The sequence below is a fragment of the Acipenser ruthenus genome, chromosome 19 (genome assembly GCF_902713425.1).
Source record: "Acipenser ruthenus chromosome 19, fAciRut3.2 maternal haplotype, whole genome shotgun sequence".
NCBI classification, from domain to species: domain Eukaryota; kingdom Metazoa; phylum Chordata; class Actinopteri; order Acipenseriformes; family Acipenseridae; genus Acipenser; species Acipenser ruthenus.
In genome coordinates, this window is record NC_081207.1 from 10,566,868 (window position 1) to 10,592,319 (window position 25,452).

At 37.7% G+C, this 25,452-nt stretch overlaps 1 protein-coding gene across 13 annotated transcripts in view; it reads right to left on the reverse strand.

Annotated features, from left to right (window-relative positions):
• Positions 1-8,046: 8,046 nt before the first annotated feature.
• Positions 8,047-25,452, reverse strand: part of LOC117424382 (C-Jun-amino-terminal kinase-interacting protein 4-like) — a 102,321-nt gene continuing 84,915 nt past the window's right edge. For 8 of the 13 annotated variants that reach the window (XM_034040667.3, XM_058992469.1, XM_058992467.1 and 5 more), the window contains 13 exons: positions 25,024-25,195; positions 24,493-24,720; positions 23,775-23,976; positions 21,843-21,965; positions 20,493-20,573; positions 19,997-20,064; positions 19,292-19,440; positions 18,451-18,622; positions 15,974-16,087; positions 14,673-14,711; positions 13,814-13,990; positions 11,594-11,740; positions 8,047-10,013 (listed from right to left, as the gene is read on the reverse strand). In XM_034040667.3, the coding sequence (XP_033896558.1) occupies positions 9,898-10,013; positions 11,594-11,740; positions 13,814-13,990; positions 14,673-14,711; positions 15,974-16,087; positions 18,451-18,622; positions 19,292-19,440; positions 19,997-20,064; positions 20,493-20,573; positions 21,843-21,965; positions 23,775-23,976; positions 24,493-24,720; positions 25,024-25,195 (1,788 nt within the window). In that variant the 3' untranslated portion in view covers positions 8,047-9,897. The remainder of the gene's footprint in view (positions 10,014-11,593; positions 11,741-13,813; positions 13,991-14,672; positions 14,712-15,973; positions 16,088-18,450; positions 18,623-19,291; positions 19,441-19,996; positions 20,065-20,492; positions 20,574-21,842; positions 21,966-23,774; positions 23,977-24,492; positions 24,721-25,023; positions 25,196-25,452) is intronic. The other 5 variants (XM_034040672.3, XM_058992472.1, XM_058992468.1 and 2 more) reach the window with 1 other exon arrangement.

Below are 25,452 nucleotides of genomic sequence, written 5' to 3' on the forward strand. Positions count from 1 at the left end.
AGTTTCTGAGAGTCAACAGCTTGCGTGATAGGCGGCTCATAGGACAACAGCTTCAAGCACAGCTTAACACTGGTCGAAGTAAGCAAGTCTCAGTTTCAACTGTGAAGAGAAGACTTCGAGCTGCAGGTTTGACAGGTCGAGTGGCAGTAGAAAGCCATTGCTAAGATGGCAAAATAAGAAAAAGAGGCTTGCCTGGGCCATGAAGCACCACCAGTGGACAACTGAAGACTGGAAGAAGGTCTTATGGACCGATGAATCAAAATTTGAAACCTTTGGTTCATCACGCAGGGTTTTTGTACGCCGTCGAGTAGGTGAAAGGATGGTTCCTCGGTGTGTGACACCAACTGTCAAACATGGAGGAGGAAGCGTGATGGTCTGGGGCTCTTTTGCTGGATCCAGAGTCGGCGACTTGTACAGAGTGAGTGGCACCCTGAACCAAAACTGCTACCACAGCATTTTGCAGCGCCATGCAATACCCTCTGGTTTACGCCTAGTTGGTCAGGGGTTCATCCTACAAGATAATGACCCAAAACATACCTCCAGGCTATGTCAGAACTACCTTAGAAGAAAAGAACAAGACGGTAGGCATCAAATCATGGCATGGCCAGCACAGTCTCCAGACTTAAACCCCATCGAGCTGGTTTGGGATGAACTGGACAGAAGGGTGAAAGCAAAGCAACCTACAAGTGCAACACATTTGTGGGAACTTCTGCAACAGTGTTGGGAAGAACTTTCCGAACAATATTTGATTTCCATTGTAGAAAGAATGCCACGAGTGTGTTCGGCTGTTATATCTGCAAAAGGTGGCTACTTTGAGTCAAAAATTTAGATTAAATTTTGTTAAACAAAACGATTCCATGATTTCTTTTTTATCTCCAATTGTTTATTTGTTCTATGCTCTAATTATCACATATTCCACTATGTGCTCAACAATCCATCCAAAGTCAAGTAGATATTTCAGCTAGTGCCTTCTTCAGTGTACTAATTATGATTGATATTGAATCCAAAATTATGTGCACATGTTGTCTAAAGCAACTTACAGAACAACATTACAAAACTGAAAGTTAAGAAATTGTGAGAAACAACATTAACACTAATTAAAAAAATACTTTTATTTTTGCATAGTAATTTTGCAGTGTTTCATGGTACAAGTGTACAATTATTCAATATTATTTTGCCCTCCGTACTTTTGTTAAGATTTGTTAAGGGGGCCAGAATAAAATTGAGTCTTAAAACAATATCTTACACCAGCACTAAAAACTGCCAGCATGTACTGTTTAGAATGTATTTAAAGGTGGGGGGAATTACATAAAAAGAGTCATTGTTGAGTGCAGCTAAACTTTCTATACATGTCCTGAACGTTTCATTCACATTTGTTACTTATAAAGTGGAAAACAGGCAAATCTGTGGTTAGACCGTTTTCAAAACCCTTCGAGACATCTGCCAGGAAGAGCGCGCGTGCATGACGTCACACCAGGACATTCACGGTTGTAAACAAATGCAGTAGATGGAGGACAGAAGTGAAAGCGATGTTACCGGTTGGGATGCTTTAGCATCTTAAATCAAACAGATCAGAAATGTTGTGCTTAATTTATATTGGCTTCACACTGTTAAAAAAAATACTTGTTTATATTTGCACTTCCTTCTCTTTTCCATGGTTTGTTGTAGTCTTAGCAGTCTGTTGATGATAGAGTAGCACATAACACTTTTTTTGTGTGTGTCAGTTTCAGAGTTTTTAAATATGAATTTGTTTCTTGGCAGTATTTTCACACCTGCTTTTAGTGAAAAGCTTGTGCCAAGCATCCTTATTCAGACGGTGAATTTATTTTATTTTGAAGAATATGGCTTGATTGTTGCATCTATGCATCCCTGCTGTAGCGCGTTACTGGAATTTAGTTATTAATCAATCAAACAAGAGGTTAAATGATCAATTGTATGTTTCGACTACGCCACCCTCAATAAGGTGAGGGACCTCTGATTATCTCCTGCACAGGAACTGGGCAGAGCATCAGTGACTGATAGGAAGTATACAAAACAACAAGGAGGCAGACAATTGAGCGTTTACTGTTTCCGGTTCACAGTAAAAACAAGATATAGACGTTGAAGTATTCTGAAAGTTTGTGTTATCGTTACAATTTTTATTTTTTTAATAAGACGTTCAATAGTGATAGGATTTACTTGAGGTAACACCAGACTTTACATACAGTCAATTCCACAGCGTCACACACACACAACCTGATAACCTTCACTGTCTATGTAGGCTATGCCTTGCTGCAAAGGTTCTTAGTGACTTGGTCGCTGACACCCTTTAAACACAAACAAATAAAACAAAAAAGAATACAGACTCTATCGTCCGTCGGATCTCCGTGGCAACAGATCAGCTGCAATTTAACAGCAGCAGTGTGGAGTAGTGGTTAGGGCTCTGGACTCTGGACTCTTGACCGTAGGGTCGTGGGTTCAATCCCTGGTTGGGGACACTGCTGTTGTACCCTTGAGCAAGGTACTTTACCTAGATTGCTCCAGTAAAAACCCAACTGTATAAATGGGTAATTGTATGTAAAGATAATGTGATATCTGTATAATGTGAAATAATGTATAATGTGATATCTTGTAACAATTGTAAGTCGCCCTGGATAAGGGCGTCTGCTAAGAAATAAATAATAATAATAATAATAAAACAAGTACAGTAATACCTGCCAATTTATGAAAATACGAGAACCAGAGGTCTCCTTTTTCGGACTTACTGCACAACTTTCTCCGAACAAATCAATATAATTCTTACATATACAGTAAATAATACTTTATTCTTAACTTGTAGCCTATTAGAATCTGATATAGCCTACATCAACATCATAAAGTAGCCTAAGGCATTTTTGCAGGTCGGATGGGGAAAATAATAACACCGTGTAACAATTTTTTTTTTTTTTTTTTTGGTTCCTGGGTAGTAAGTGTTATTTCCTAATTGCTTATGCCTCAAAAGTATAGAAAATGGCTATTATTCCCCACAAACTTTGCTTTTGTGACCAGGACAGTGATATTTTGAAATTTACCTATTTTCCAGAACATTCCAGATAGATTCAGTGCTGAGTAAACTTGGAGTAACTTCTAGAACTTTCTAGAACTTTCCAGTAATATAAATAGTAGTATAAATACAGGGGCCTTAAGCCCACCAGTTCAGTTTAGTTCCAGCTGCATTACAACAGGATTACAACAGCATCAAGACCTTGCTGGACGCCTTGAAGTATGATGAGTACTGCTGGGAGGTCATAGGAGACTTCAAAATGGTGGCATTCCTGATGAGTCTCCAAGGCGGTTTTACCAAGTTTCCCTGCTATCTTTGCCTTTGGGACAGCAGGGACACCAAGGCGCACTACCACAGGCGGGACTGGCCACAGCGGACTGAGTTCTTTGTGGGGAGGAACAACGTCAAGTGGGAGCCACTGGTGGACCCCCGGAAGGTGCTGATGCCACCACTGCACATCAAATTGGGCCTTATGAAACAATTTGTCAGAGCTCTAGATAAGATAAGAGCTGGTTGAGACTCTGGTGAAGAACTACGGCACAATGGGCTGTAGGATGTCCCTCAAAGTCCATATCCTTGATGCTCATCTTGATAAATTCAAGGAGAACATGGGAGCGTACTCGGAGGAGCAAGGCGAGTGCTTCCACCAGGATATACTGGACTTTGAACGCCGCTACCAAGGACAGTATAACGAGAACATGATGGGAGACTACATTTGGGGGCTGATTCGTGAAAGTCATTTACAGTATAATCGTAAATCTCGAAAAACTACTCACTTCTAAATCTATTGTAGTCATTTTTGTATTACTTTAGTATAAATACATGTTAATTTGGATTCATATGTTGTTTTTTTCTGACTTTATGTGAATAAAAAGACACAAATTCGCCAGTTTTCTCATTGGAAATAGGTAAATTTCAAAATATCACTGTCCAGGTCACAAAAGCAAAGTTTGTGGGGAATAATAGCCATTTTCTATACTTTTGAGGCATAAGCAATTAGGAAATAACACTTACTACCCAGGAACAAAAATTGTGTTACATAGTGTAATAAATAAATAAATAAAGTTGAAGCTTATGTTAAGATTGGCGATCTAAATAATCCGGAGGCAGAAAATCTTACACGGTAGTGTCCCGACGAAATTGAGAGATTTAACAATGCATACGAGAACGTGACAACGTGATCATTTTATCACATTATTTATTAATATTGCACATGGGAGGTTGTTGGCTATATAATCGCGTCACTTTACATATTTTCATCAAACAGTAAGAGATAATTATAATTAAATGATAGGACCATGCCCTTACCTTCTGCACCTCTCTTTTCTTGGCAGCCGCTCGAGTCACGGTGATTTTACTTTTGAAGATGCTGCTGTCCCTCAGGCACCATCCAGATAACTGGATTGTACTGCATCCTTATTTTAACTTTTTTAACAGCAACCATCTTGAACATCATTACATTAATAAAGCTGTCTTCAGTAAAGTGGGTGCTGCAGATGCAGCTGCTGTTGGGCTTAGCATCCCAATCCCTGGTCCTCCTCACGAACTTCACCCATTGCCGACATTGTACCGGCTCTTTGGGAAACTCCTGGAGAGATGCCAATGGCCCTGCTGTGTTGGAGCAACCATATATTACACACCTATTTACCATGGTATCTCTCCCCTGGGTGTGTTGTTTTTTTGGTGAGCCGTAATGCAGGAAAGCAGCGGGCAGGATGGCGAGCTTGTCCTGGTGTGACATCACGCATAAATTAGACGCAGCTTCGAGTGAGCTGGACTTTTCATAGAGGTGTCAATTTCAGAGTTGTTTTTATACACTTAGCGTTAAAACCTATACATTTAAACGACACAGATTTATTCACCTACCAACAGTACTACACAAGTGAATTCTGAAAAAAAATGAAATCATTGCACCCCACCTTTAAAAGAGGAATTACTGAAAGCTGTAGATATCTGCTACCACATGATGGTCATTTCTTGGAACTGCATGTTAGGATCTCTAATAATAATAATTCAATACAAAGAAAGGGTGTGCTGTTTTTTGTAAAGAATTAAAAAGCTGTTGTTTCTTTATCCATTTAAAATTGAAGGTAAATATTGCTTACTAAAATGCTTTATTCTTTATATTCTCGATCTCATATATTAATTAACCCACAGGATCATTATTCATCATTACATAATAATAATGACATCAGCATAAGACACTTCCCTCTGGACCACAGAGCTTGCTTTGAACAGTCTGGTTTTGGGTTTGCGTCCAGCCCTTTCCATTCAGTTGGCTGAGATGCCAATTCACAATTTACAACATTTTTGTGTAAATGTTTTGATGATTACATTCCACATGCTTTTGATGTATGTTATGCATCAAAAGCATGAGGCATATTTAACACTTTTTGATTTGGGACTAAGATTTAGAAGTTGTTTCTACAAGGAGTCCACAGTCAAGAATCCTTGGTTGTTGCAAACCTAGTTTCTCATTTTCTTACAATGTTCATATTTCTTTCATTTACAATGGCTCACTCTTGTACAATTTACAGGGGAGTTGTTCAGATTCTATATTTGTTTACCAGTTTGCTTTTATTAATTAGAATTTCAGTTAAGCATTGTATGTGTCGATTAGAATAGCAGTCCCACGAAATGAAGAAAGATAGACGCCAGCATCTTTAAACACTCAATGACTTACATTCACTTTACTTTGGAATACTTTATTACAAGACAGACAAAACAGTTCATGCTTTTCAGATTTATCAATTAAGAATTATTTCTAGGGATTTCAGTATGAATTTCAAAAGGTTTTTTTTTTTCTTTTTTTGCAAAGGATTATATTCACAAAAAAATTAATCAATTGTTAGTTATGCATATAATTAGAGATTTTTAACAATTAATTTGATCAAAATGCCTGACTGAAAATCAGTTTAAAAAGGAATCCCTAAAGAATTTCTTTGATTAGTACAAAGGGGCAGAAGCTGTTTCTAAAGGATTAAAATGACTTGGCGGATAATATCGGCTGAGAGAGGAGTACAATTACTATCAGCAGACTCAGAAGGAAGCAAATTGATGCTGTGCTGAGCTAAGATGAGCAGGGTCTTTTTTTTATTTATTTTTTATTATTTTACGTTTTACCGTTAAATTTTAACAGAGAAGTGACGAGAATTACAAGCTACAGTTAATTACTTGCTATGAAGAAACATGAAAGAGCCTGACTGTTGAAGCAATTGGTCCAATAATGTGGTCTTAAATCTAACCCCACTGAGCAGTATTTATGGTAGCGAGCAAGAACTTTAAGTCATATTACAAATCTTAGCCATAAAACGTTACTCGGTTTCAAAAAAGTTTAAAAATGACAAATGATTTAAGGCAGCGGTGTACAACGTCGCATCTCTACATCTAGAGATCCATTTCAGTCTGGATTTGTATTCTAGTCAGGTCCTAAATCAGTTAAATGATCCTTAGCAGGTTCAATTAACAAAGACCTTTGCTTGGGGGGAAAAAAGACCTGGACTGGAATAGATCAAGGACCAGGTTTGTGCACCACTGATTTAAGGCATTAGCCACAACACTGTCTGTTTAAAGGTGCAACGCCCCACAATCATATTTTATTTCATAGTTAATCATGATTCCTGGCTATCCGTTTAGTACCCTTGTTGGCTTCTTAGCTTATTTACATTCCCTAAAGGTAGTTTCAGCTGCAGAAGTCTTTACAATTGTAAAAGGAGTTGACAAACCCTAGTAATTACTATAAGTGCAGCACTGAAACCAGGACCAAACAGTTGGAAATTAAGTGAAGACAGACTTAGAACAGGGTAGGAGACACTTATTTTCATAGAGCGTGGTGAGGCTATGGAATGGGTTACCTAGCCATACACATGCTGTATCACTGGGATGCTTTAAAACCTGCCGTGCACATTTTTTTTTTTAGATCAACCAGCTGTTAGAAACAGGACAAGCTTAGATGGGCCAAACAGTGTCTTTGTAAATCTTCTTATGTTCTTAAACAGGCATGCTTCTGCTGCCACCTAGAGGTTATAGATAGGACCTAGGCTGCAGCTCAGTGTAGTAAGCAAATTAAATCAGTGCACAGAGGGTCCAATTTGAATAAGGACACTAAACACTGCCTCCCTTCCCAAAGAAAATACTGTAGTGCGCTTGTATGATGTTATTTAACAACAAAACCCTACTAGAGGTGTTTATTTATAACCATGTGGGGCATTACATCTTTAAAAGACATACTGGACGCTGCAAAGTGTTGACATCAAACTTGTTGCTGTCTCCGAGAATAAGATACATATTAAAATCACAAATGCTGGAAAAATATTGCAGGAACACATACTGTGCAATGCAGGAGACAGAAAAGATAACATTTACTGGTTTGAACAATATAGAGCGATTAGTAGAACTTCAAGGTAGTTTATAGATGGCCGACGATCTTTCAGCCAATCGGATCGCAAGTTTCACCTGCTGTATTCCATGACACATCACAGAGAAACCCAATTCATGCATTTTTACTGTGCTGTACTCTCAATATCGGTACAGCCGACGTCACCTGCGTTAAAAAAAAAAAAAAATCATACCTGTGTCACTTCTCCGAATTCCATTCAACTGCAAAGTTAATTCAAGACAGTGACAACCGGGCACCTACCGCAGCCTCTTCACAGTGTTCTTCATCAACCTTTTCCATCATTTCAATGAAAATCACAATGGACTAAAAGGTTGGTCAGGAATGGAAAACCATAAGAGCTGCATTTTTTAACTGGTATATTAACAGTAAATCAGTATGTATTAGTTCTAGGTTATAATGGCTTTCAGCCTCTCAGTCCATTCATTTCTATGTGACTACATTACCCACAAACACTCGCTGTTCTATATCCCTATAATATTCTTTACAGCACTACCACCCATCATCAATTAACACTTGAACTAGAGGAAAAGGTATATAAAAAAAACTTCAATTATTGTACACCAGTACCTTTTAACATCCTGCTTGGATCAGAATACAAATAAAAACGATATAAAAGGCAACAGAATATTAGCGAGGGTTGTTTATTTAACTGAAATGCAACATTCATCTCAATGACGAATTACAAACTTGTGTGATGGTCAGGTGCATTGACCAAATGAACAAAAGGAAAAGGGAAAGTCAACTGACACTATACAGTTTCCAAATACAAGTCAGTTTAATAGATTGTTTTAAAAAAAAAAAAAAGGGCTATGATGCTGTTAAAAGCACATAGCTACCAAGGAACACCATAGACTGTAGGTACTGTTTGACCTATTCCAGTCAGGCATATTAACTGAACATCCCCTGCAATTGACATGTAAGGGAACTTGAATAAAAAGTGATGATCTTTGAAACGTGCATAGCTTAGTAAACAAGTGTAGGGCTTCAGAGTAAACAACCCCTGAAATTTGTTTTTTTTTGTTTTATTCATTTATGTATGTATCTATTGTTCATCATTTCATTGTCACAAATTTCAACAATCACTCAGCGCAAAACAATAAAACCAAGCCACTTATGTTTCATATACATATTTATATATATATTTCATGTACAAAGTTACATTCTGAACCACAGAGGCTCATTAATAGAAATAAATACTGAAATGGCTACACTGTGAAAATTAGCTTTTTTGATCACAGAAATAAAGCCCCGTGTTTTGCTTTTCAATAGACAGTAATTTTAACGCTGTAGAATTCTGTTTTTAAATTACAGAGGCAAGTAAAATACAGAATAAAGTGTCTAACCGACAGAAACGTAGAAAACCAAAGAAATTACACAGACCATAAAATATTTAAAAGTAGGCTTAAAAGTCTCAAAATGCGGCTTTATAAACAAATTAATAAAGAAAAAATAATTTCGTTAGAGAAAGAAAACATTACGTAATGTGTATAAAATGACATGAAGTGCAACCTAGGTTGCCCCATTATTGTGTATTCCTGTCAGCAATGTTTGTTTTTTCAGAGATGTGCATTTCACAAACTGGAGAGCTAGGTTCACTTTTAATGACTGCATCTCTCTTTATACGCCACAGGGCTCACGCAGGACCACATAAAAAGCGGTCTATTGAACAGAGATTGCTAAAGGTTTTTCCTTTGGTAACTTTGCAACACTCACATAGAAATAAATAATCACTTAAACATCATTGTGAATACAAATGTAGTTCCTTAGAACAGTTAGCATAATTATTTAAAACAAAATCATTTTTTGTTGTTGTGTGTTTGTTACTAAGGCAGCCTATGTTATTTAAAAGTGTCAACAATCTGCAAGCTATTTCTCTCAAAGGTAGGAAGACCTATACAGGGATGGAGGGAAAATAAGGAAACAGCAGCTCAGGAAAAAAAAAATGAACTTCCTCATGCATGTATACCTATCCCAATAACAACTAGGTCTGCTAGTACACAAACTATCAAGATTGAGGGATAATAGTCTTAAAAATAATCATAATAAAACACATTAACAATCAATGTATGAAGTACATTACAATGGAATCCTTAACTATTAGTGACAAGCAACACAAAGCAGTGTCATTGCACTATCCCTGCATAACAGAGTATCTTATAGGTCCAATGGTAGTCTTTGAGGTGTAATATACAGAACATTGAATGCACAGCAGCGTTAAAACACAGCATTTGCAGTCACAATTCAAAATGAGGACACCGACTGCTACATCACCATCCACTTTTAGTCAGGAGATCAATTTTTACAATGGAAAGAGTATACATAGTGAAACCCATCAGATATTCTGGTGAAAAAAAATACATCAAATCAAATAATCAAAAATAATATTAAAAATAATAATAATAATAATAAAAACAACAACAACAACATGCAAAAGGTTGTCTCGGTCTTCCTGTAACTTGCTGATGGCATGTGTGGGTCACTCGCTGTTGTACATTACCTGCCACACTATTAGATGGCTCCGCTCTGCTTTAGCCAGAGAAGGCTGAAGCTGTACTGTATCTCCCATTTCCTCTGACTCACCCCCTTCATCCCCTGAAACAAAATTCAGGATCTCAAATAACTGAAACTCAAAATATTAAAACAAATCACCAATGTTATTAAATACTGCAGGACTACTTACAGAACACATTTAGTGATGTATTTGTCTGAACACTGAAATCTAGTCAGTATAACTGTAAGGTCATACTGGGAGTCACTGAAACCCAGCCAAGTTACAATAAAGGATTGGAGGGGAACTACCTTGACTACCTACTGTATATAGGACCAAACTTCATGGGGAATCTAGGTATTGCACCAGCGATTTCAGTGGCATTAAAACTGTTTTTCTTGACAGCTCTAAACTCTGACATCACATTCAAAACAAAATGTTTATATCTGTCACAGACAAAAGTATTGGTACCCTATGCTTATTATACCATAAATCAAGAAACCACTAAGGACAAGCATTTAGTAAACTTAACTACTTTTTAATAAAACAAAGAGCAAAACACATTATTTCTAGTAATTTAACAAATAATCTTTATTTTATTAAAGTATTTGTTCATGACAAAAGTATTGGCATCCCTGCTTTAGCATTTCATGTCCTCTTTTTGCTTTTATTACAGCTTTCAGACATGTATGATCATTCTAAACCAGTATGTTACATCTTGTTGGTGAAATCCGGGCCCATTTGGTCTTGCATATTTCCTTCAGCTCAGACAGATGTATCTTTGTTTCCTTGAAGAATTCCAGAGTTGACTTCGCCACATGCTTTGGGTTTTAGTTGTGTTGGGAGATAAACTCTACCAAATCACCCTATGAACAGATGGTATATCCTTGTACTTTGTAGAATGTTTTGATACATGCAGTCGTTCGATCGTCAAATCACACGAATGTCTCCAGTTCCCCGTATCATGACCGAACCACCTCCATGTTTAACTCCAGGTAAAAGGTTTTCTTCATTGAAGCCCCCCCAACCTTTTGTACAGTTTTCTTTGTGCACTATTATCCCAGATGCTTCGAAATCTTTCTGAAACGTGAATCCAACTCCTTTGTGTTGCCAAAACATTCTTCTTCAATAGATGTTGGAAATAATTACCTCTTTTTCTGGCTCTTGACTTTATAATGCAGCTTAGTTACTGTGTAATGGTTTTCAATCAATGAATATATATTGTTAAGTAGTTCTATGACATTTTTACAGACTTTGAAGGTAAAGGTGCCAGTACTTTTGTCAGGAAGAAATATTTGAAATTGCTTAAGTGCTTTTGTTTTTTTATACTACCAGAAATTGTGTGTTTTGGTCTTGTCATATTAATTAGTGGGTAATGTTCACTAAAGGCTTGTATTTAACATGTTTTTTTGAATGATTTTATATTAAATGTAGGATGCCAATACTTTTGTCTGCGACTATTATTCTTGAAGAGGTAAAACATATACTGTGCTGTAGTAAATGAAGACAGCCCTGCGTGGTATGAAACAGGGAATGCAAATGTAAAAGTTAAACCAGGCGCAATTGGTGCTACTTTTACATCATTACATCTTTACAGGGCTGGAGCTTTTTCTATTGAACTTGTAGATATCACAACTTTATATAGATGGACCCTTTAATGAAGTTAATTGCCATTAAGCCTTACCCATTCTAAAGTCAATGTAGCCTTCTCCTCCACTCATCACTAGCAATGATTTCATGAGCTCCTGGCTCGGCTGCTCGGAGGTGGAAGGTCCTGCTTTGTCCCCGGTCGAGTCACCTACAATGCCACTTGGGGGGCAGATCACCTGGCCTGTGTGGAAGCATTGAGTTATTTGTCAGCATTAAACCAATCAAGCAAAACACCAAGCATTTTAATTATAATAGAAATGTACCAAGCATTTTAATTATAATAGAAATGCTACTATTAACAGTAGCTTTTTTCAGTAACGTAGATTATATATACTGTATGGTGAAGAAAACAAGTGTGTAGCTAAATACAGTACTATAATAATAATAATAATAATAATAATAATAATAATAATAATAATCTATTTTATAAAGCGCCTAAATAAACGCATCTCAAAGTGCTGCACAAACACAATAAAAACGCAGAGAACCATATATACATACAGCATATTAAGAGTTTATGTAATATAAAAATAAATTACACAAATCAAAAACCAAATCATGATAAAAATGCCTGAACGTAAAAGTGTGTCTAACTTTTTAAAAAGCATCAACGGTCTTAGCATCCTTGACAGACTGAGGAAGGTCGTTCCAAAGTTTGGGCACATAGCAGCAAAAAGCCCTATTGTCCATGGAGCGAAGGTTAGTTTTGGGTATTGCCAATAAACCTGAGGACGAGGAACGTAGATTACGTACGGGTGTGTAACGTGTAAGCAATTCAGCAATGTAACATGGGGCTAAACCATTCAGAGCCTTATAGGTTAACAACAGTATTTTAAAATCAATCCTGCTCTCAACCAGCAACCAGTGCAAAGAAGCAAGAACCGGTGTAATATGGGCACTCAGTTTAGTGCCAGTTAAAATGCGATTAAAATATTTTACAACACCTAAAATATCAGTAAAATAAAGTTATATTTAAAATCAGCAATTAACTGCACACATACTTAAAAGTTGCTTGCATAAAATGTAATGCTGTACATAAAGGTTACTTAAAAATGGCTTTTCGCGATTCAGTACAATCAGCTTCCAGCAAGGCTTCTATCAGACAGCAGATGTCCGCTGGAACTGGGAATCAAACTTAAAAATCAATCCGGGCATGTACCAGCTTTTTAATTTTGACTTGCCGTAATTAAAGCTCAGTTCACATCCATTGGACATCAAAAATACTAAACCAAAACAACTGGTCCACATTTATTTCAGTCCTGTACTCTCAACTGCAGAGTCAGCCCATCACAGCCTGTCAGCTCGTGAGCTCAGAAAGCATCTTTCAACAACAATAAACAAACAGAGTTTGTCCAGATAAACTATAAGAAAATTGACAAATAAAAAGTAATTGTTTAATAAAGTTAGTATTTTTTTTTTCCCTCATTATCTATGTGATCCTTTCTGATAAAAGTTCTCCATGGAAGGGTACCTGACGAATCATTACAAGTTCAAGGTAAATGTAGTTTTTTATATTGAGAAATTGTTTTCTAATAGCAATAGTGCTCAATGAAGGCTCTACCCTGTCGTAGTTGACACTGATTTTCGTTAGTGCCCTAGCCTTCATCTCATGACGCAGAACTCCAGTGGTAGTCAACCATCACACGGTAGAGCCTTTATTGACGGGCACTATTGCTTAATTAGCAAATTCTATTTAAAAAAAAAGTTAACTAAAAACTGTAGTGCTATAATAACCTGTTAGCGGTGTTAGTTTCTGTTTAATTTCCCAAACCATTTTAATTTTTAGGATTAAACACAACATTTTAAACATATTGGGAATGTTTGTAACCAATCAGAAAATACATCATAGGCAGCCCTCCATCACTTACAAATTACTGCAACATGTCTATATACAAGACCGTATCTGGACAGCATTTCATTGTACATGGAAGAAATATTGAACATGAAAAAAATTGGCCTCCACTGTACAGTAAGGCCAACACCTATATTTGAACTTCATATTTCTGACAACAGTTAAATGTTTAGGCAACACTTGACTAACATTTAAGCGTTTAAACTCTAAACCATTAATACCCCTTCCACCCATTAACAGAGATGATCACTGATAATACTGTAATGTACCTTGATGAGAAAGAGAACATTCAGATCTCATGAACAATGGAAGACAGTGGAACTGGCTACAGTCAGTCATGGGCTCTAAGCAGAGGCTCACAAAAATAGATTGTGGAATTGTGTTTATGGGATGAACTCTTACCTGGCACTGCTGCAAAGAACTTGACAGCATCGCGATGTCCATGAAAGCAGAGCTGAGCGTGTGCCATCGAACAGTAAGGGATAAACGTGCCCGGTGTCACCTTGTCACTGCTTTCATCTCCATACACTCGGATTACACCCCCTGGACGGTTCCCGGTCCCAGCTATTATTTTATTAGCTAAAAAAAACAAAAACATGAATATATAATATATTTGCCTTTGGATCATTACATTTCTTTCCACTAATGAAGTACTGAATAAAACAGCAGTGCAGCCAAAAGGCTAAAGGAAAGTAAGGAATTAAAATGGGGCACAAAAAGATGACAGCAATGATCATTTCAGCTCAGTTGCGGTGAACTGAAATAAAAGAATGCATGCTTAACTTATCTTGATACAAGCAATGGAGCATGCTAAAAAGTTATCAAACTAGCCACTAAACAGGAAGTTGCTAAATCTAACGCTATTCCTGTCGCATTGCTCCATTCCAGTTACAGAATGTTGACACTTGTTAAAGAAAAGAAAGTGAGTTAAAATGAAATACATTAAAAAAAAGAAAAAAAAGAGACATACCAAATGAATGTGATTTGAAATAACTGGCATACATATAATGATGGAAATTGTGGAGAAGCTTGTCTGCAGCACAGTATGATACAACTAAATCGCTCAGCAAGTTTGTAGGCATTTAGCAAACATGAACCTGCTGCGATGCACTGACCATTGAGGTGGGTAGGGAGGTTTAGGAACACACAGGAGGGGAAGGTGGGGGGGGGGGGGGGGGGGGGTCTAACAGGGCAGTGAACAGCCTGAAGTGGCTACAGGAAGCCAGAGAGTAGTTTGTTTTAGTTCGTGGTCTGCACTTACCCCTGAGCCCAAGTAAACGTCCCTGGTGGAGGATTACAGCTACAGTAAGAGAGTTGGAAAGGGGGGAGAGTGGACAGGTATGACAGCAAAGGAGAATTAATGAGAAATATGAGGATTCCTTTAGTCTGAACACCAAGTAAAAGGGACTTTATATCATCTGCTTTTCCATTATTAAATGTCTTCCTTGTTTAGAATGTGTGTGTTCTCTATTGTTTGTTTTGTTGCCATGTTTATTAGCTGTTCCAGCAAAAAAAAATCTGAAGACTCCTCAAGGCTGATTTTTCTGAGGTGGGGAATCGTGTTGTGTTGAAATCCACAGGTGAAGCTTCATTTCCACACAATCTGGCCTGATGAGTTTTCAGAAGTATTTTTTGCTGTAAGTTAGTAAGCATGGCAAACAATGATTTACGCTAAATGTAAGGAAAATATAGAATATGTAAAGCAGACTTTTATCTGTTTTTTTTTTTTTTAAAGCCAAACTTCTTAAAATGGTTAATTCTTTATTTAACGACTTAATGGTACAGACACGCTCCGGCCTGAATGAAAGGATGTAATGTAATGGAACACTGCATTGACAAATGTTTCCAACAAAGAATCCTCCATTACAGAAGAATTGTGCTTTTCAAAGTGAGTGTATAACAACAAAATCACTGATTGTCATGCATTTAAAATCTGCATGTCCACACCAAACCATTCACATTCTACAATATATTTACAAATCAAGCCTTTTAAGAAGTCTACATTCAACATTACAGAATTTACTAAACTGGACATGCACAGCCTGGCCACTTTATTGGGGCCTGTATCTAATATTAGGTTGGACCATTGTTTGCCCTGATCACATCCTTGACACAACATGGCACAGACTCCAAAAGGTGCTGGAAGGGATGCTCCATTCAGTCTTTACTATTTCATGCATGACAAATGCATTGTTCAAGTTCATCCCAAACACAATTCTGACACGGTGGGCGAGTTATCATCTTGAAAGTAGCCATCAGGGTACAAGTACAACATCGCTGGGTGAACTTGATCCGGACTGATTCAACATTAAACTATGGCAGCTGTACAGTGGTGCAGGCATCACATATCACATGACTATATTTGCATCTCTAATTCAGGGCGATGACAAATCCAGTGGGGAAGACAGGCTCTAATACAGTGACCAGGCAGTGTACGTAATTCTAAAAAATCTGATAAATCAACATCAGTGAGAGAATACAAGTACAGCATTTGTATACAAGACTGAAAAGCATTGATTGGGATGATGACAAAACTAAAATCAAAAAAGTGAATTGACTTACTTTCAGTGAGAGGAATGGAGATTATCACCCCATTCCCTGTTCCCACCCACAGACGATTACAGGACACCATAAGCGCTGTGATTCTTACAAAAGAGAATCCGAGTTTGCCAGTACCTGGGAGACAGAACAAAGAAGCATTAAAAGAGACAAAGATACCCACATTAAATGCAGAGCAAGTCATGGTAAAATTAGTCATTTGTAATATATAATCATTTTAAAAAGTACAATCCTTAAGTCCCAAAATGCTGGAGCTTATGGCTTCAAATTCATAGAGCCACATATTTAAATGAGTCTTTGCACACAAGGAGTGTCAAGTATAAAAATGTAAACTCAGTTAAATATAAAATGTTACATTTACATGACATAAAATTCTTTAGAAACCACTTATTGACCAGACTGGGCTGTTCAGCTGAAAAAGAGGAAAACATTCCAAAAAAGGACATTCTTAAATTTATTGTTCATTTGCTTCATTGTTACTTGAGCATCTTATTGAAGTACATTCTGCATTACTACATGGAAGCGCTTAAATATATAATATATACAGTACTGTGCAAAAGTTTTAGGCAGGTGTGAAAAAATGCTGTAAAAAGTAAGAATGCTTTCAAAAATAGACATGTTAATAGTTTATATTTATCAATTAACAAAATGCAAAGTGAGTGAACAGAAGGAAAATCTACATCAAATCAAAATTTGGTGTGACCACCCTTTGCCTTCAAAACAGCATCAATTCTTCTAGGTACACTTGCACACAGTTTTTGAAGGAACTCGGCAGGTAGGTTGCCCCAAACATCTTGGAGAACTAACCACAGTTCTTCTGTGGATTTAGGCAGCCTCAGTTGCTTCTCTCTCTTCATGTAATCCCAGACAGACTCAATGATGTTGAGATCAGGGCTCTGTGGGGGCCATACCATCACTTCCAGGACTCCTTATTCTTCTTTACGCTGAAGATAGTTCTTAATGACTTTCGCTGTATGTTTGGGGTCGTTGTCATGCTGCAGAATAAATTTGGGGCCAATCAGATGCCTCCCTGATGGTATTGCATGATGGATAAGTATCTGCCTGTACTTCTCAGCATTGAGGAGGCCATTAATTCTGACCAAATCCCCAACTCCATTTGCAGAAATGCAGCCCCAAACCTGCAAGGAACCTCCACCATGCTTCACTGTTGCCTGCAGACACTCATTCGTGTATCGCTCTCCAGCCCTTCGGCGAACAAACTGCCTTCTGCTACAGCCAAATATTTCACATTTTGACTCATCAGTCCAGAGCACCTGCTGCCATTTTTCTGCACCCCAGTTCCTGTGTTTTCGTGCATAGTTGAGTCGTTTGGCCTTGTTTCCATGTCGGAGGTATGGCTTTTTGGCCGCGAGTCTTCCATGAAGGCCACTTCTGACCAGACTTCTCCGGACAGTAGATGGGTGTACCTGGGTCCCACTGTTTTCTGCCAATTCTGAGCTGATGGCACTGCTGGACATCTTCCGATTGCGAAGGGAACTAAGCATGATGTGTCTTTCATCTGCTGCAGTAAGTTTCCTTGGCCGACCACTGCGTCTACGGTCCTCAACGTTGTCCGTTTCTTTGTGCTTTTTCAAAAGAGCTTGGACAGCACATCTGGAAACCCATGTCTGCCTTGAAATTTCTGCCTGGGAGAGACCTTGCTGATGCAGTATAAATACCTTGTGTCTTGTTGCTGTGCTCAGTCTTGCCATGGTGTATGACTTTTGACAGTAAACGATCTTCAGCAACCTCACCTTGTTAGCTGAGTTTGGCTGTTCCTCGCCCAGTTTTAATCCTCCTACACAGCTGTTTCTGTTTCAGTTAATGATTGTGTTTCAACCTACATATTGAATTGATGATCATTAGCACCTGTTTGGTATAATTGTTTAATCATACATCTGACTATATGCCTACAAAATCCCTGACTTTGTGCAAGTGTACCTAGAAGAATTGATGCTGTTTTGAAGGCAAAGGGTGGTCACACCAAATATGGATTTGATTTAGATTTTTCTTCTGTTCACTCACTTTGCATTTAGTTAATTGATAAATATAATCTATTAACATGTCTATTTTTGAAAGCATTCTTACTTTACAGCATTTTTTCACACCTGCCTAAAACTTTTGCACAGTACTGTATATATATATATATATATATATAAAATATGAATTTGCCACATTTTTTGACATCAATAAGCATCCAAGCATAACACAAAAAATACCCCCCACCACTAAATCGGGTATTCAACATAACAGTGGTCACAGTTCATTCCCAAAAGATTATTCTTTCTTATCCATTTTCAATGGGCAACATTAAAAAGCCATAGGTTGCTTCAGTGGATCTTGTGGTGTGTTCCTCCTATCCCTGTCAGGTTCTGTCTAGAGGGAAGGCAATACAATCTCAATGTCTGGGGCTTTACCCTCCTATCCAATGTCTTTATTCCACTGTAACATTACTGAACAAAGCAAAAACACTTGCATACCTAACATTTTACTGACATATGGCTCAATGTCCACATCTTGTAAGTGCTGATAGGTGTGTGCATGGTAAAGCCGTAGCGTGGAGTCCAGGCGGATGGAGACCCAAACACCATCTCCTACCCACGCCAGCTGCCTCACCTGGCTTTCCTTTCGGGGATGTGCATCAAATGATTTCTATAGGACAGAAACGCATTACATTAAGGTGTAGAATTATAAAAAAAAATATTTACACTGCTCCAAACAATTACAGCATAACTGTACAGGTACAGTATATTAAGGTTATAAATCCCCACACCAGGTACTGAAATGATGTCATTCCTCAAGTCAATTTTAGAGGTATGCTAGAAATGATTGTCAATGAATGCTTGTATACACATGCTTAAGTTATACATAAAAGACATTTTTGAATGACAGCAGGCCGTTCAGCCATGCTCGTCCGGTTCAATGATTCAGCATCAACATGAGTTTCTGAATATCCTGTAATTGTTTGGAGCAGTGTACATATTGGGTAATGGTACATGATTGATATAATTATTAACAATAAGTAACATACTGTGCTGTAGCAGCAAAGTCCCTAATAATGAAATCCTTATTAAATCTTTACCTACATTAATAAGAATAGAGGTCAAACTCTCCCTAAACTAGCTAGTCAAACAGATACTCAGTTAATTTTAGAATTACAATTGGAAGATGTGCAAAAAATCTCCTGGGATGAGTGTCAAACTTCTAAAAGCCATAGTTCATTACTTTACCCCAACTTTGTTATTTTAATGGATATTTTAATTGCGTGCAATGATGCACTGAATATAATGCAAATAACGTGTTTTTCAGATTCACCCTTACTTCTATTTTCATAGCCTTTGGCTGCACAACATAGATCTTGTTCCTGTAGCCACACCACACTTTATCATGTACCACCGTCATACAGCGAATGGAGTGGTGAGGCCGCCCCAGGTCCAGAAGGTGGTAATTTGTTAAATCCCACTGGCCATCTGGGGGGGAAATATATATACACAGTTACATTATTAACTCCTTCAACACTGTAGACTTATTAAGGCCAAAATAACTCTACTCAAAATAGTAGACCAGTAACACAACCAATTTTGGAGATTTTATTTATTTATATTAAACGTGGCTGACCAATCATTATAAAAAGCTTGATTCGAAGCAGTTTTTATAATGAAAAGGATGGTTCAACCACAAAAAGTACATACGTGACATACATATAATCATATGGGTATAAACACACACAGTAATGCAAGTAAACTGTACGCCTTGTTTTTCCTCTCTAGACAGCCTCATGCTTAGATCTCAAAATTTCAAGTACATCTGCTTAAAGCAGCATCGGTGAATCACATTTTAAGCGCACCATGAAAATATTCCAGGTGACCTTTTAAATCAGTAGAATACACGATGATCTTTATTTTAACCCACGTCTGTAGCCACTCATTATTTATAGGCCAATTGTAGATGACTGTTGATAATCTGAAGGCTGTACCCTGTCTCATTTTGTCAATTATTTTCTTTTAATGAAAAAGCTCATCTTACCCACTCCCCTGTGAAAGATGGCTAAAGTTCCATCAGCTAGTGCAACTAATACTCTTCCTTTAACATGTCTGCAAAAAAAATACAAAACAAATCAAAAAACAATTACACAATTATTTTTGAAGAATTCTCAACTTAATTCAAACGTTCACCAAAATCTGTTAAAATCGAACACCTGTTTTAATAATAAAGTTAAAATGATGTTACTAAAACACTATCATGAATGGATGCATTACCTTTTGTACAGAAAATATTATTTAGGTAAAACAGTAAGGTTTCTGTGAAAACGAATTGATTCTGATTATGCTGTGATGACAGCAATCTTTTATACCAACAACATAATACCAAAGTTCCTCGAGATCTTCAATGAATCATGCTATTCCTGAAGCTTACCACTAGATGGGGTGTTCTAATAGAATAATATAATGGTTTGTCATTCTTATTTTTCTCTACATGTTTGCTGCAATGCAATTATCCTCTCTTGGATGAAATTACTTACACAATACTGAGAATCGAATCTTTGAGTTTAATTGAATGGAGACACTTCCTCCACTGGGCCACAGAAGAGTGAACATACAAGCTGAAAATATCAAAGACATATTTTAAAAGAGATACTGGCATCACTAAAATACAAAGCCATGTTAACCAAATGCATTATTTTAAAAGAAGAGTTTACACTCTAGCATCCAAGCAAAGTATTTTTGATTAAATGTATGTTTGCAATATTGTTCTTCACTAATAAAGTGTTTTACCTTTTCCGTGTCCCGTGTTGTCAGCATATATATGTTCACATTGGTGACTATTTTGAATTTTTTAAAATCACACATGGTTCATAAATCAACTGGGCAATACATTTCTTAAAATTTGCTCAGGTACCTTCACCAGGAGAAAATAAATTATTGTATAGTTATCGTAGTGTATGCAGATTATACTCTCTCCTGCAACAATGCTGGTTTTCTGTTCCCACAGCATGTCACTCATTTCAATCACAGCATCTGCAGTGTTGCAGCAGGCAGCATGAACTGGATATACTGCAATGTTTAGAAGACGATCTTTCTCCTGGTGAATGTTACCAATTAAAAATACTGTTTAAAAAAAAAAAAATCCCTAGTTGATATACTTGTGTGAATACAAATACCTAAACAAATCAAGATTATGTGGAAATGCTATTGCTGCGACATGGCAAACATGAGATACAGCAAAGACAATGCAGGGGGTTCTGGAACACTTTAGTCAAGAGACAATGTAATAAAGCAACCGACACAAGCCCTGCACCAGGTATTGAAGACTCTGGCCAGACCTATCCATGCTGTTTTCTGTGTAATCAGTTCAAAACAGATTTAGCAGGGAGCCGATTTCTCCAATTCCTGGTATCTGATCATTTGAATAATATAATATAGCTAAACAAGGGGAGCTCTGGAACCCAGAACTGAGTGCAGGACTAGTGTAAGTTTCTAATCCTGAATGTAGTACATTAGGACACAACTAGTAATGTCATTTACTTTTCTCTTTACCAAACATGTTTCTAAAAAGCTATGCTTTGTGCATAAAGAACACAGAAGTTCTATCAATGTTTTTTTGCCATTTATCATGAAGTCGAGGGCATCCCTATTTCCCCACTAACTTCTTATGTAAAATGAAATTACATTAAAATACAGGATTTAACACAATGCCACAAACACAGATATTGAGAGCTCAGAGTAGTAGATTGCAATGGCTTAAGTTCCCCTACCAGTACTTCTGTCTTGCAATATTCCAGACTATGCTAGTTGCACAACAAATCTGCCCATGGGCACAGCTCTGAGGACCAGTGTTCTACAACTTGTATTTATCTTCAAACAATACCCACCATCCGTTCTGGGCCCCAAGCCACATTGTAGGCAAAGCGCTGCTCATCTTCTGTGCCTCCTCTCTTACAAGGTCCTGTTCATCGGGAAGTGCAGACACATCATCCTTAAATAAATCTGACTCCCTGCAACCAAGGAAATGAAACGCAAAAACATACCTTAGCACCTTCAGAGCAGGTATGAGACAGGAATATAAGAATCTCCCTCACCCGTCAATCTGAAACAGCTCATTCATTCATTAGTTTAAATGTAAAATTGTTAGGCCATGGTATGAAATGCGTAACTGATATATGGGTCAGAAAAGTGAAAATCTACAGGTGATATTAATTCAAATTAAATAAGAAAAAATGTTACTTAATATAACTAAGCAGTTGAAATTAACATGTATTTGTTTTGTCTCATGCAGACCCCCCTCTCACATGATCATTTATGGGATATATTTTCACTAGAGGGTACTGTGTAGTCTTTTACAGTAAAGACACTGAGTGAGTTTTGATTGCATTTCACAAACATAAAGACACATATCTTTCAAACAATTCAGCATTATAAACACAGAAAAAAATAGAATGATTGCATAGAATGATTGCTGTCAATACCAATAAGTCAATATGGGAAAAAGTAAAGAGCTATCTGAAGACTTTAGGCAGAAAATTATTTATTGTCATAAAGTTGGAGAAGGATACAAGAAGATTTCCAAGCATTTGAGTATCCCATTTTCAACTAATGTTTCTATTACCAAGAAGTACAAGACTCATGGTACTGTCACAACGCTCCCTCGGTCTGGAAGAAAGAAGGTTCTTTCACCAAGAATAAGTAGAAGAATTGTAAGGAAGGCTAGTAACGATCCAAGATTGACTGCCAAAGATATTCAAAGTGAACTGGCTGCAAGTGGGACTGGGGTTTCCATTTCAACCATAGGTCGAGTATTGCATGGTGAACAGGTCGCAGGCCAAGCAAAAAGCCACTCTTAGGAAAACGTCACAAGGACAATCACTTAAAGTTTGCAAAACGGCATTTGAATGATGAATATGGAGTTCTGGTCAAAGGTTTTGTGGACTGATTAAACAAAAATCAAGCTATCTGGGTCACGCTGATAGTCGTTACGTTTGGAGAAAGTCTGATGAGGCGTACAAAGAAAAGAACACCATACCTACTGTCAAGCATGGAGATGGTAATATCCTTCTATAGGGCTGTTTTTCCTCTAATGGCACAGTAAATTTAGTAACAATACATGGTAAAATTGATTCCATAGCATACCAAAGGACACTGGCCAATCCGCTACAAAACTTGGTATAAAGCAAGTTCCAACACGACAGCGATCCAAAGCACACATCAAAATCTACTTCAGAATGGTTAAAGAAGAATAAAATCAAGGTTCTGGAATGGCCTAGTCAAAGTCCTGATCTAAATCTGATTGAGAATCTTTGGTATGAGTTGAAGAAGGATGTGCACAAGAGAAGTCCTCGGAATTCGAATGAACTGGAACAATTTTGCATTGAAGAATGGTCAAAAATCACTAAAGAATCATGCGAAAAGCTCATTGATAAATATCCTAATCCTACTTTCGAATTAACATTTTTGGAGTTTTGCAAAGAAAATGCTGAAATAAATAATTGTAGACATCTATTTTTTGTAACTTTTTTTCCTCAACCGCAAAAGCGAAACTTTTGCTACAAAATATTTTTCCTATAATTCTTTTAGTTTTCGAGAAATATCTAGAAATTATAAGTTTCCATTGGGGTATGTGAACTTTTGACTACAACTGTATATATTAAAATGATTCCAGAACTTTTTTCCATAATAATGTATATTTTTCAGACCAACTTTTGTACAATGTGTTTATTTTCAATAAGGGTAGTATTTCTGCAATCAGAGCAGGTACACTGCAGAGAGATACATGTTGTTGTATTGCACCTTCACATTTCTCAGAATACCTGTTGTGGAACACTGGCGAGCTCTCGGATGTGTTCTGCACCCCCAGGGGGTCGGTAAAGACGTGCTCTGTGTAGATTCCTCGCTGACTGGTATCCGCAGCATCGTCACCTGACTCGGCATTGACTTCTGTTGCCTCTGTGGCCTCCTCTGCTGTGAGAACACCATCATCTGTAGCGACACTGTTTTCTGCAGCCATCTCATCTGGAAGAGAGAAAAGGGAGGTGCTCAGTGAGGCAGTGCATGCTTTTCTCATGTCAAGATACAAACAAGCAACATTCACTGCTCAGGGAACTGAAACTGTTAATTAAGACCCATTCTAGTAACTTTGATCAGTATGTTAAAATAGTCTACCCCACTTAAGTGTAAAAATGTGACATTTCGAAACCTAACATGAAATACTGTACTACTATTATGGCTTCCGGTAGACTTTTGTGATATCATTTTGTACTTTCTTTTATTACGTGATGTTAAATATCGAAATTATGTTCATACAGTTTTTTGTTTTTTTTTAAATGATGTCTCGCTCCTAAAATTCTAGGTGATGCAAAATTCTTGGCCATAGCTGTATATCCCGCCTAAATCTATTAAATTCCCAAATTTCCTGTGACTATTAGTATTATGCCTGTTTTACATAAACGGCAGGTCTCACTTCATGCCCTAGTGTTACTAAACAGCTTTTGTAAAACTAAAATCTGAATGGTTGTTGCTTCCCCATACCTGTGAGGCGTTCTGCAGTGGGTGAGCCGGTGACTGGAGTGCGAGCGGTCTGAGGTACAGCGGTGCCCTCGGTAGTGCAGCCAACCACAGTGATCCCTCCCAGCATGCTTTCACTTCCTGCTGAGCTGTTACTGGCTACACTACTCGTCAGGGAGGCATTGTCAGTCTGGCTGGGTTCCACATCTCGGGGGATCTCCTCTCCTGCAGGATAGTCTGTCTCGCGTGCTCCTGAAAATACATGTCTGGATTAGAAATGCACAAGCCACGAGGAATTTCATACAGAAAATGTCTCTTGCATCTAATTAGTGGATTCAGGTTGCCTCCACTTGGTCCACTCTCCTGGATGGTTTGTGCATGTGCCTCTGGAACTAGGAACAGGTCAAGCCTCCTCTTACATGCTTACGTTCTTAACTATTAAGTGATAAACAAATATATATTGACTGTAAAAAGTTTACTTTAGAAGCCATTCTTGATTCTGTGTCTTTCTAAAAGTGGTTTGATTTTTTTCTTTGCTTGAGCCAACTGCCTCACCTGGTACACTAGCAATGCAAAGGACTTGAGAGTTGCAGACAAAGAAATTATCCAGGATGTTGCCTGGCTGGTTGCCATCTATGACTATGACTTTGGTGGTAGAGTGCGTGCTTGTGCAGATCCAAACCAGACTGGAGAGCTCCTCATGTTGCCTCAACTCCTTTTCCTGCTCCTGTGTGACATTATAATAGAAAATTGAGTTATTGTGAAGAAAACAAAGCATCCCTGGCTGCAAGATATGTGAAACTGATTTATCCAGAGGTTAAGAACATCATGGCAAATCGAACATCATACGTGTACCGAGTATGAAGCCAAAATCTCAAAGCGCTAGGGCTTCATTGGGAAACAAAAAAGCCACATGACCCCATTATGGGCAACCATCTTATGTCACAGGTCAGATTAACCAGCAGAGGGCTTTTCTGGTTTTAA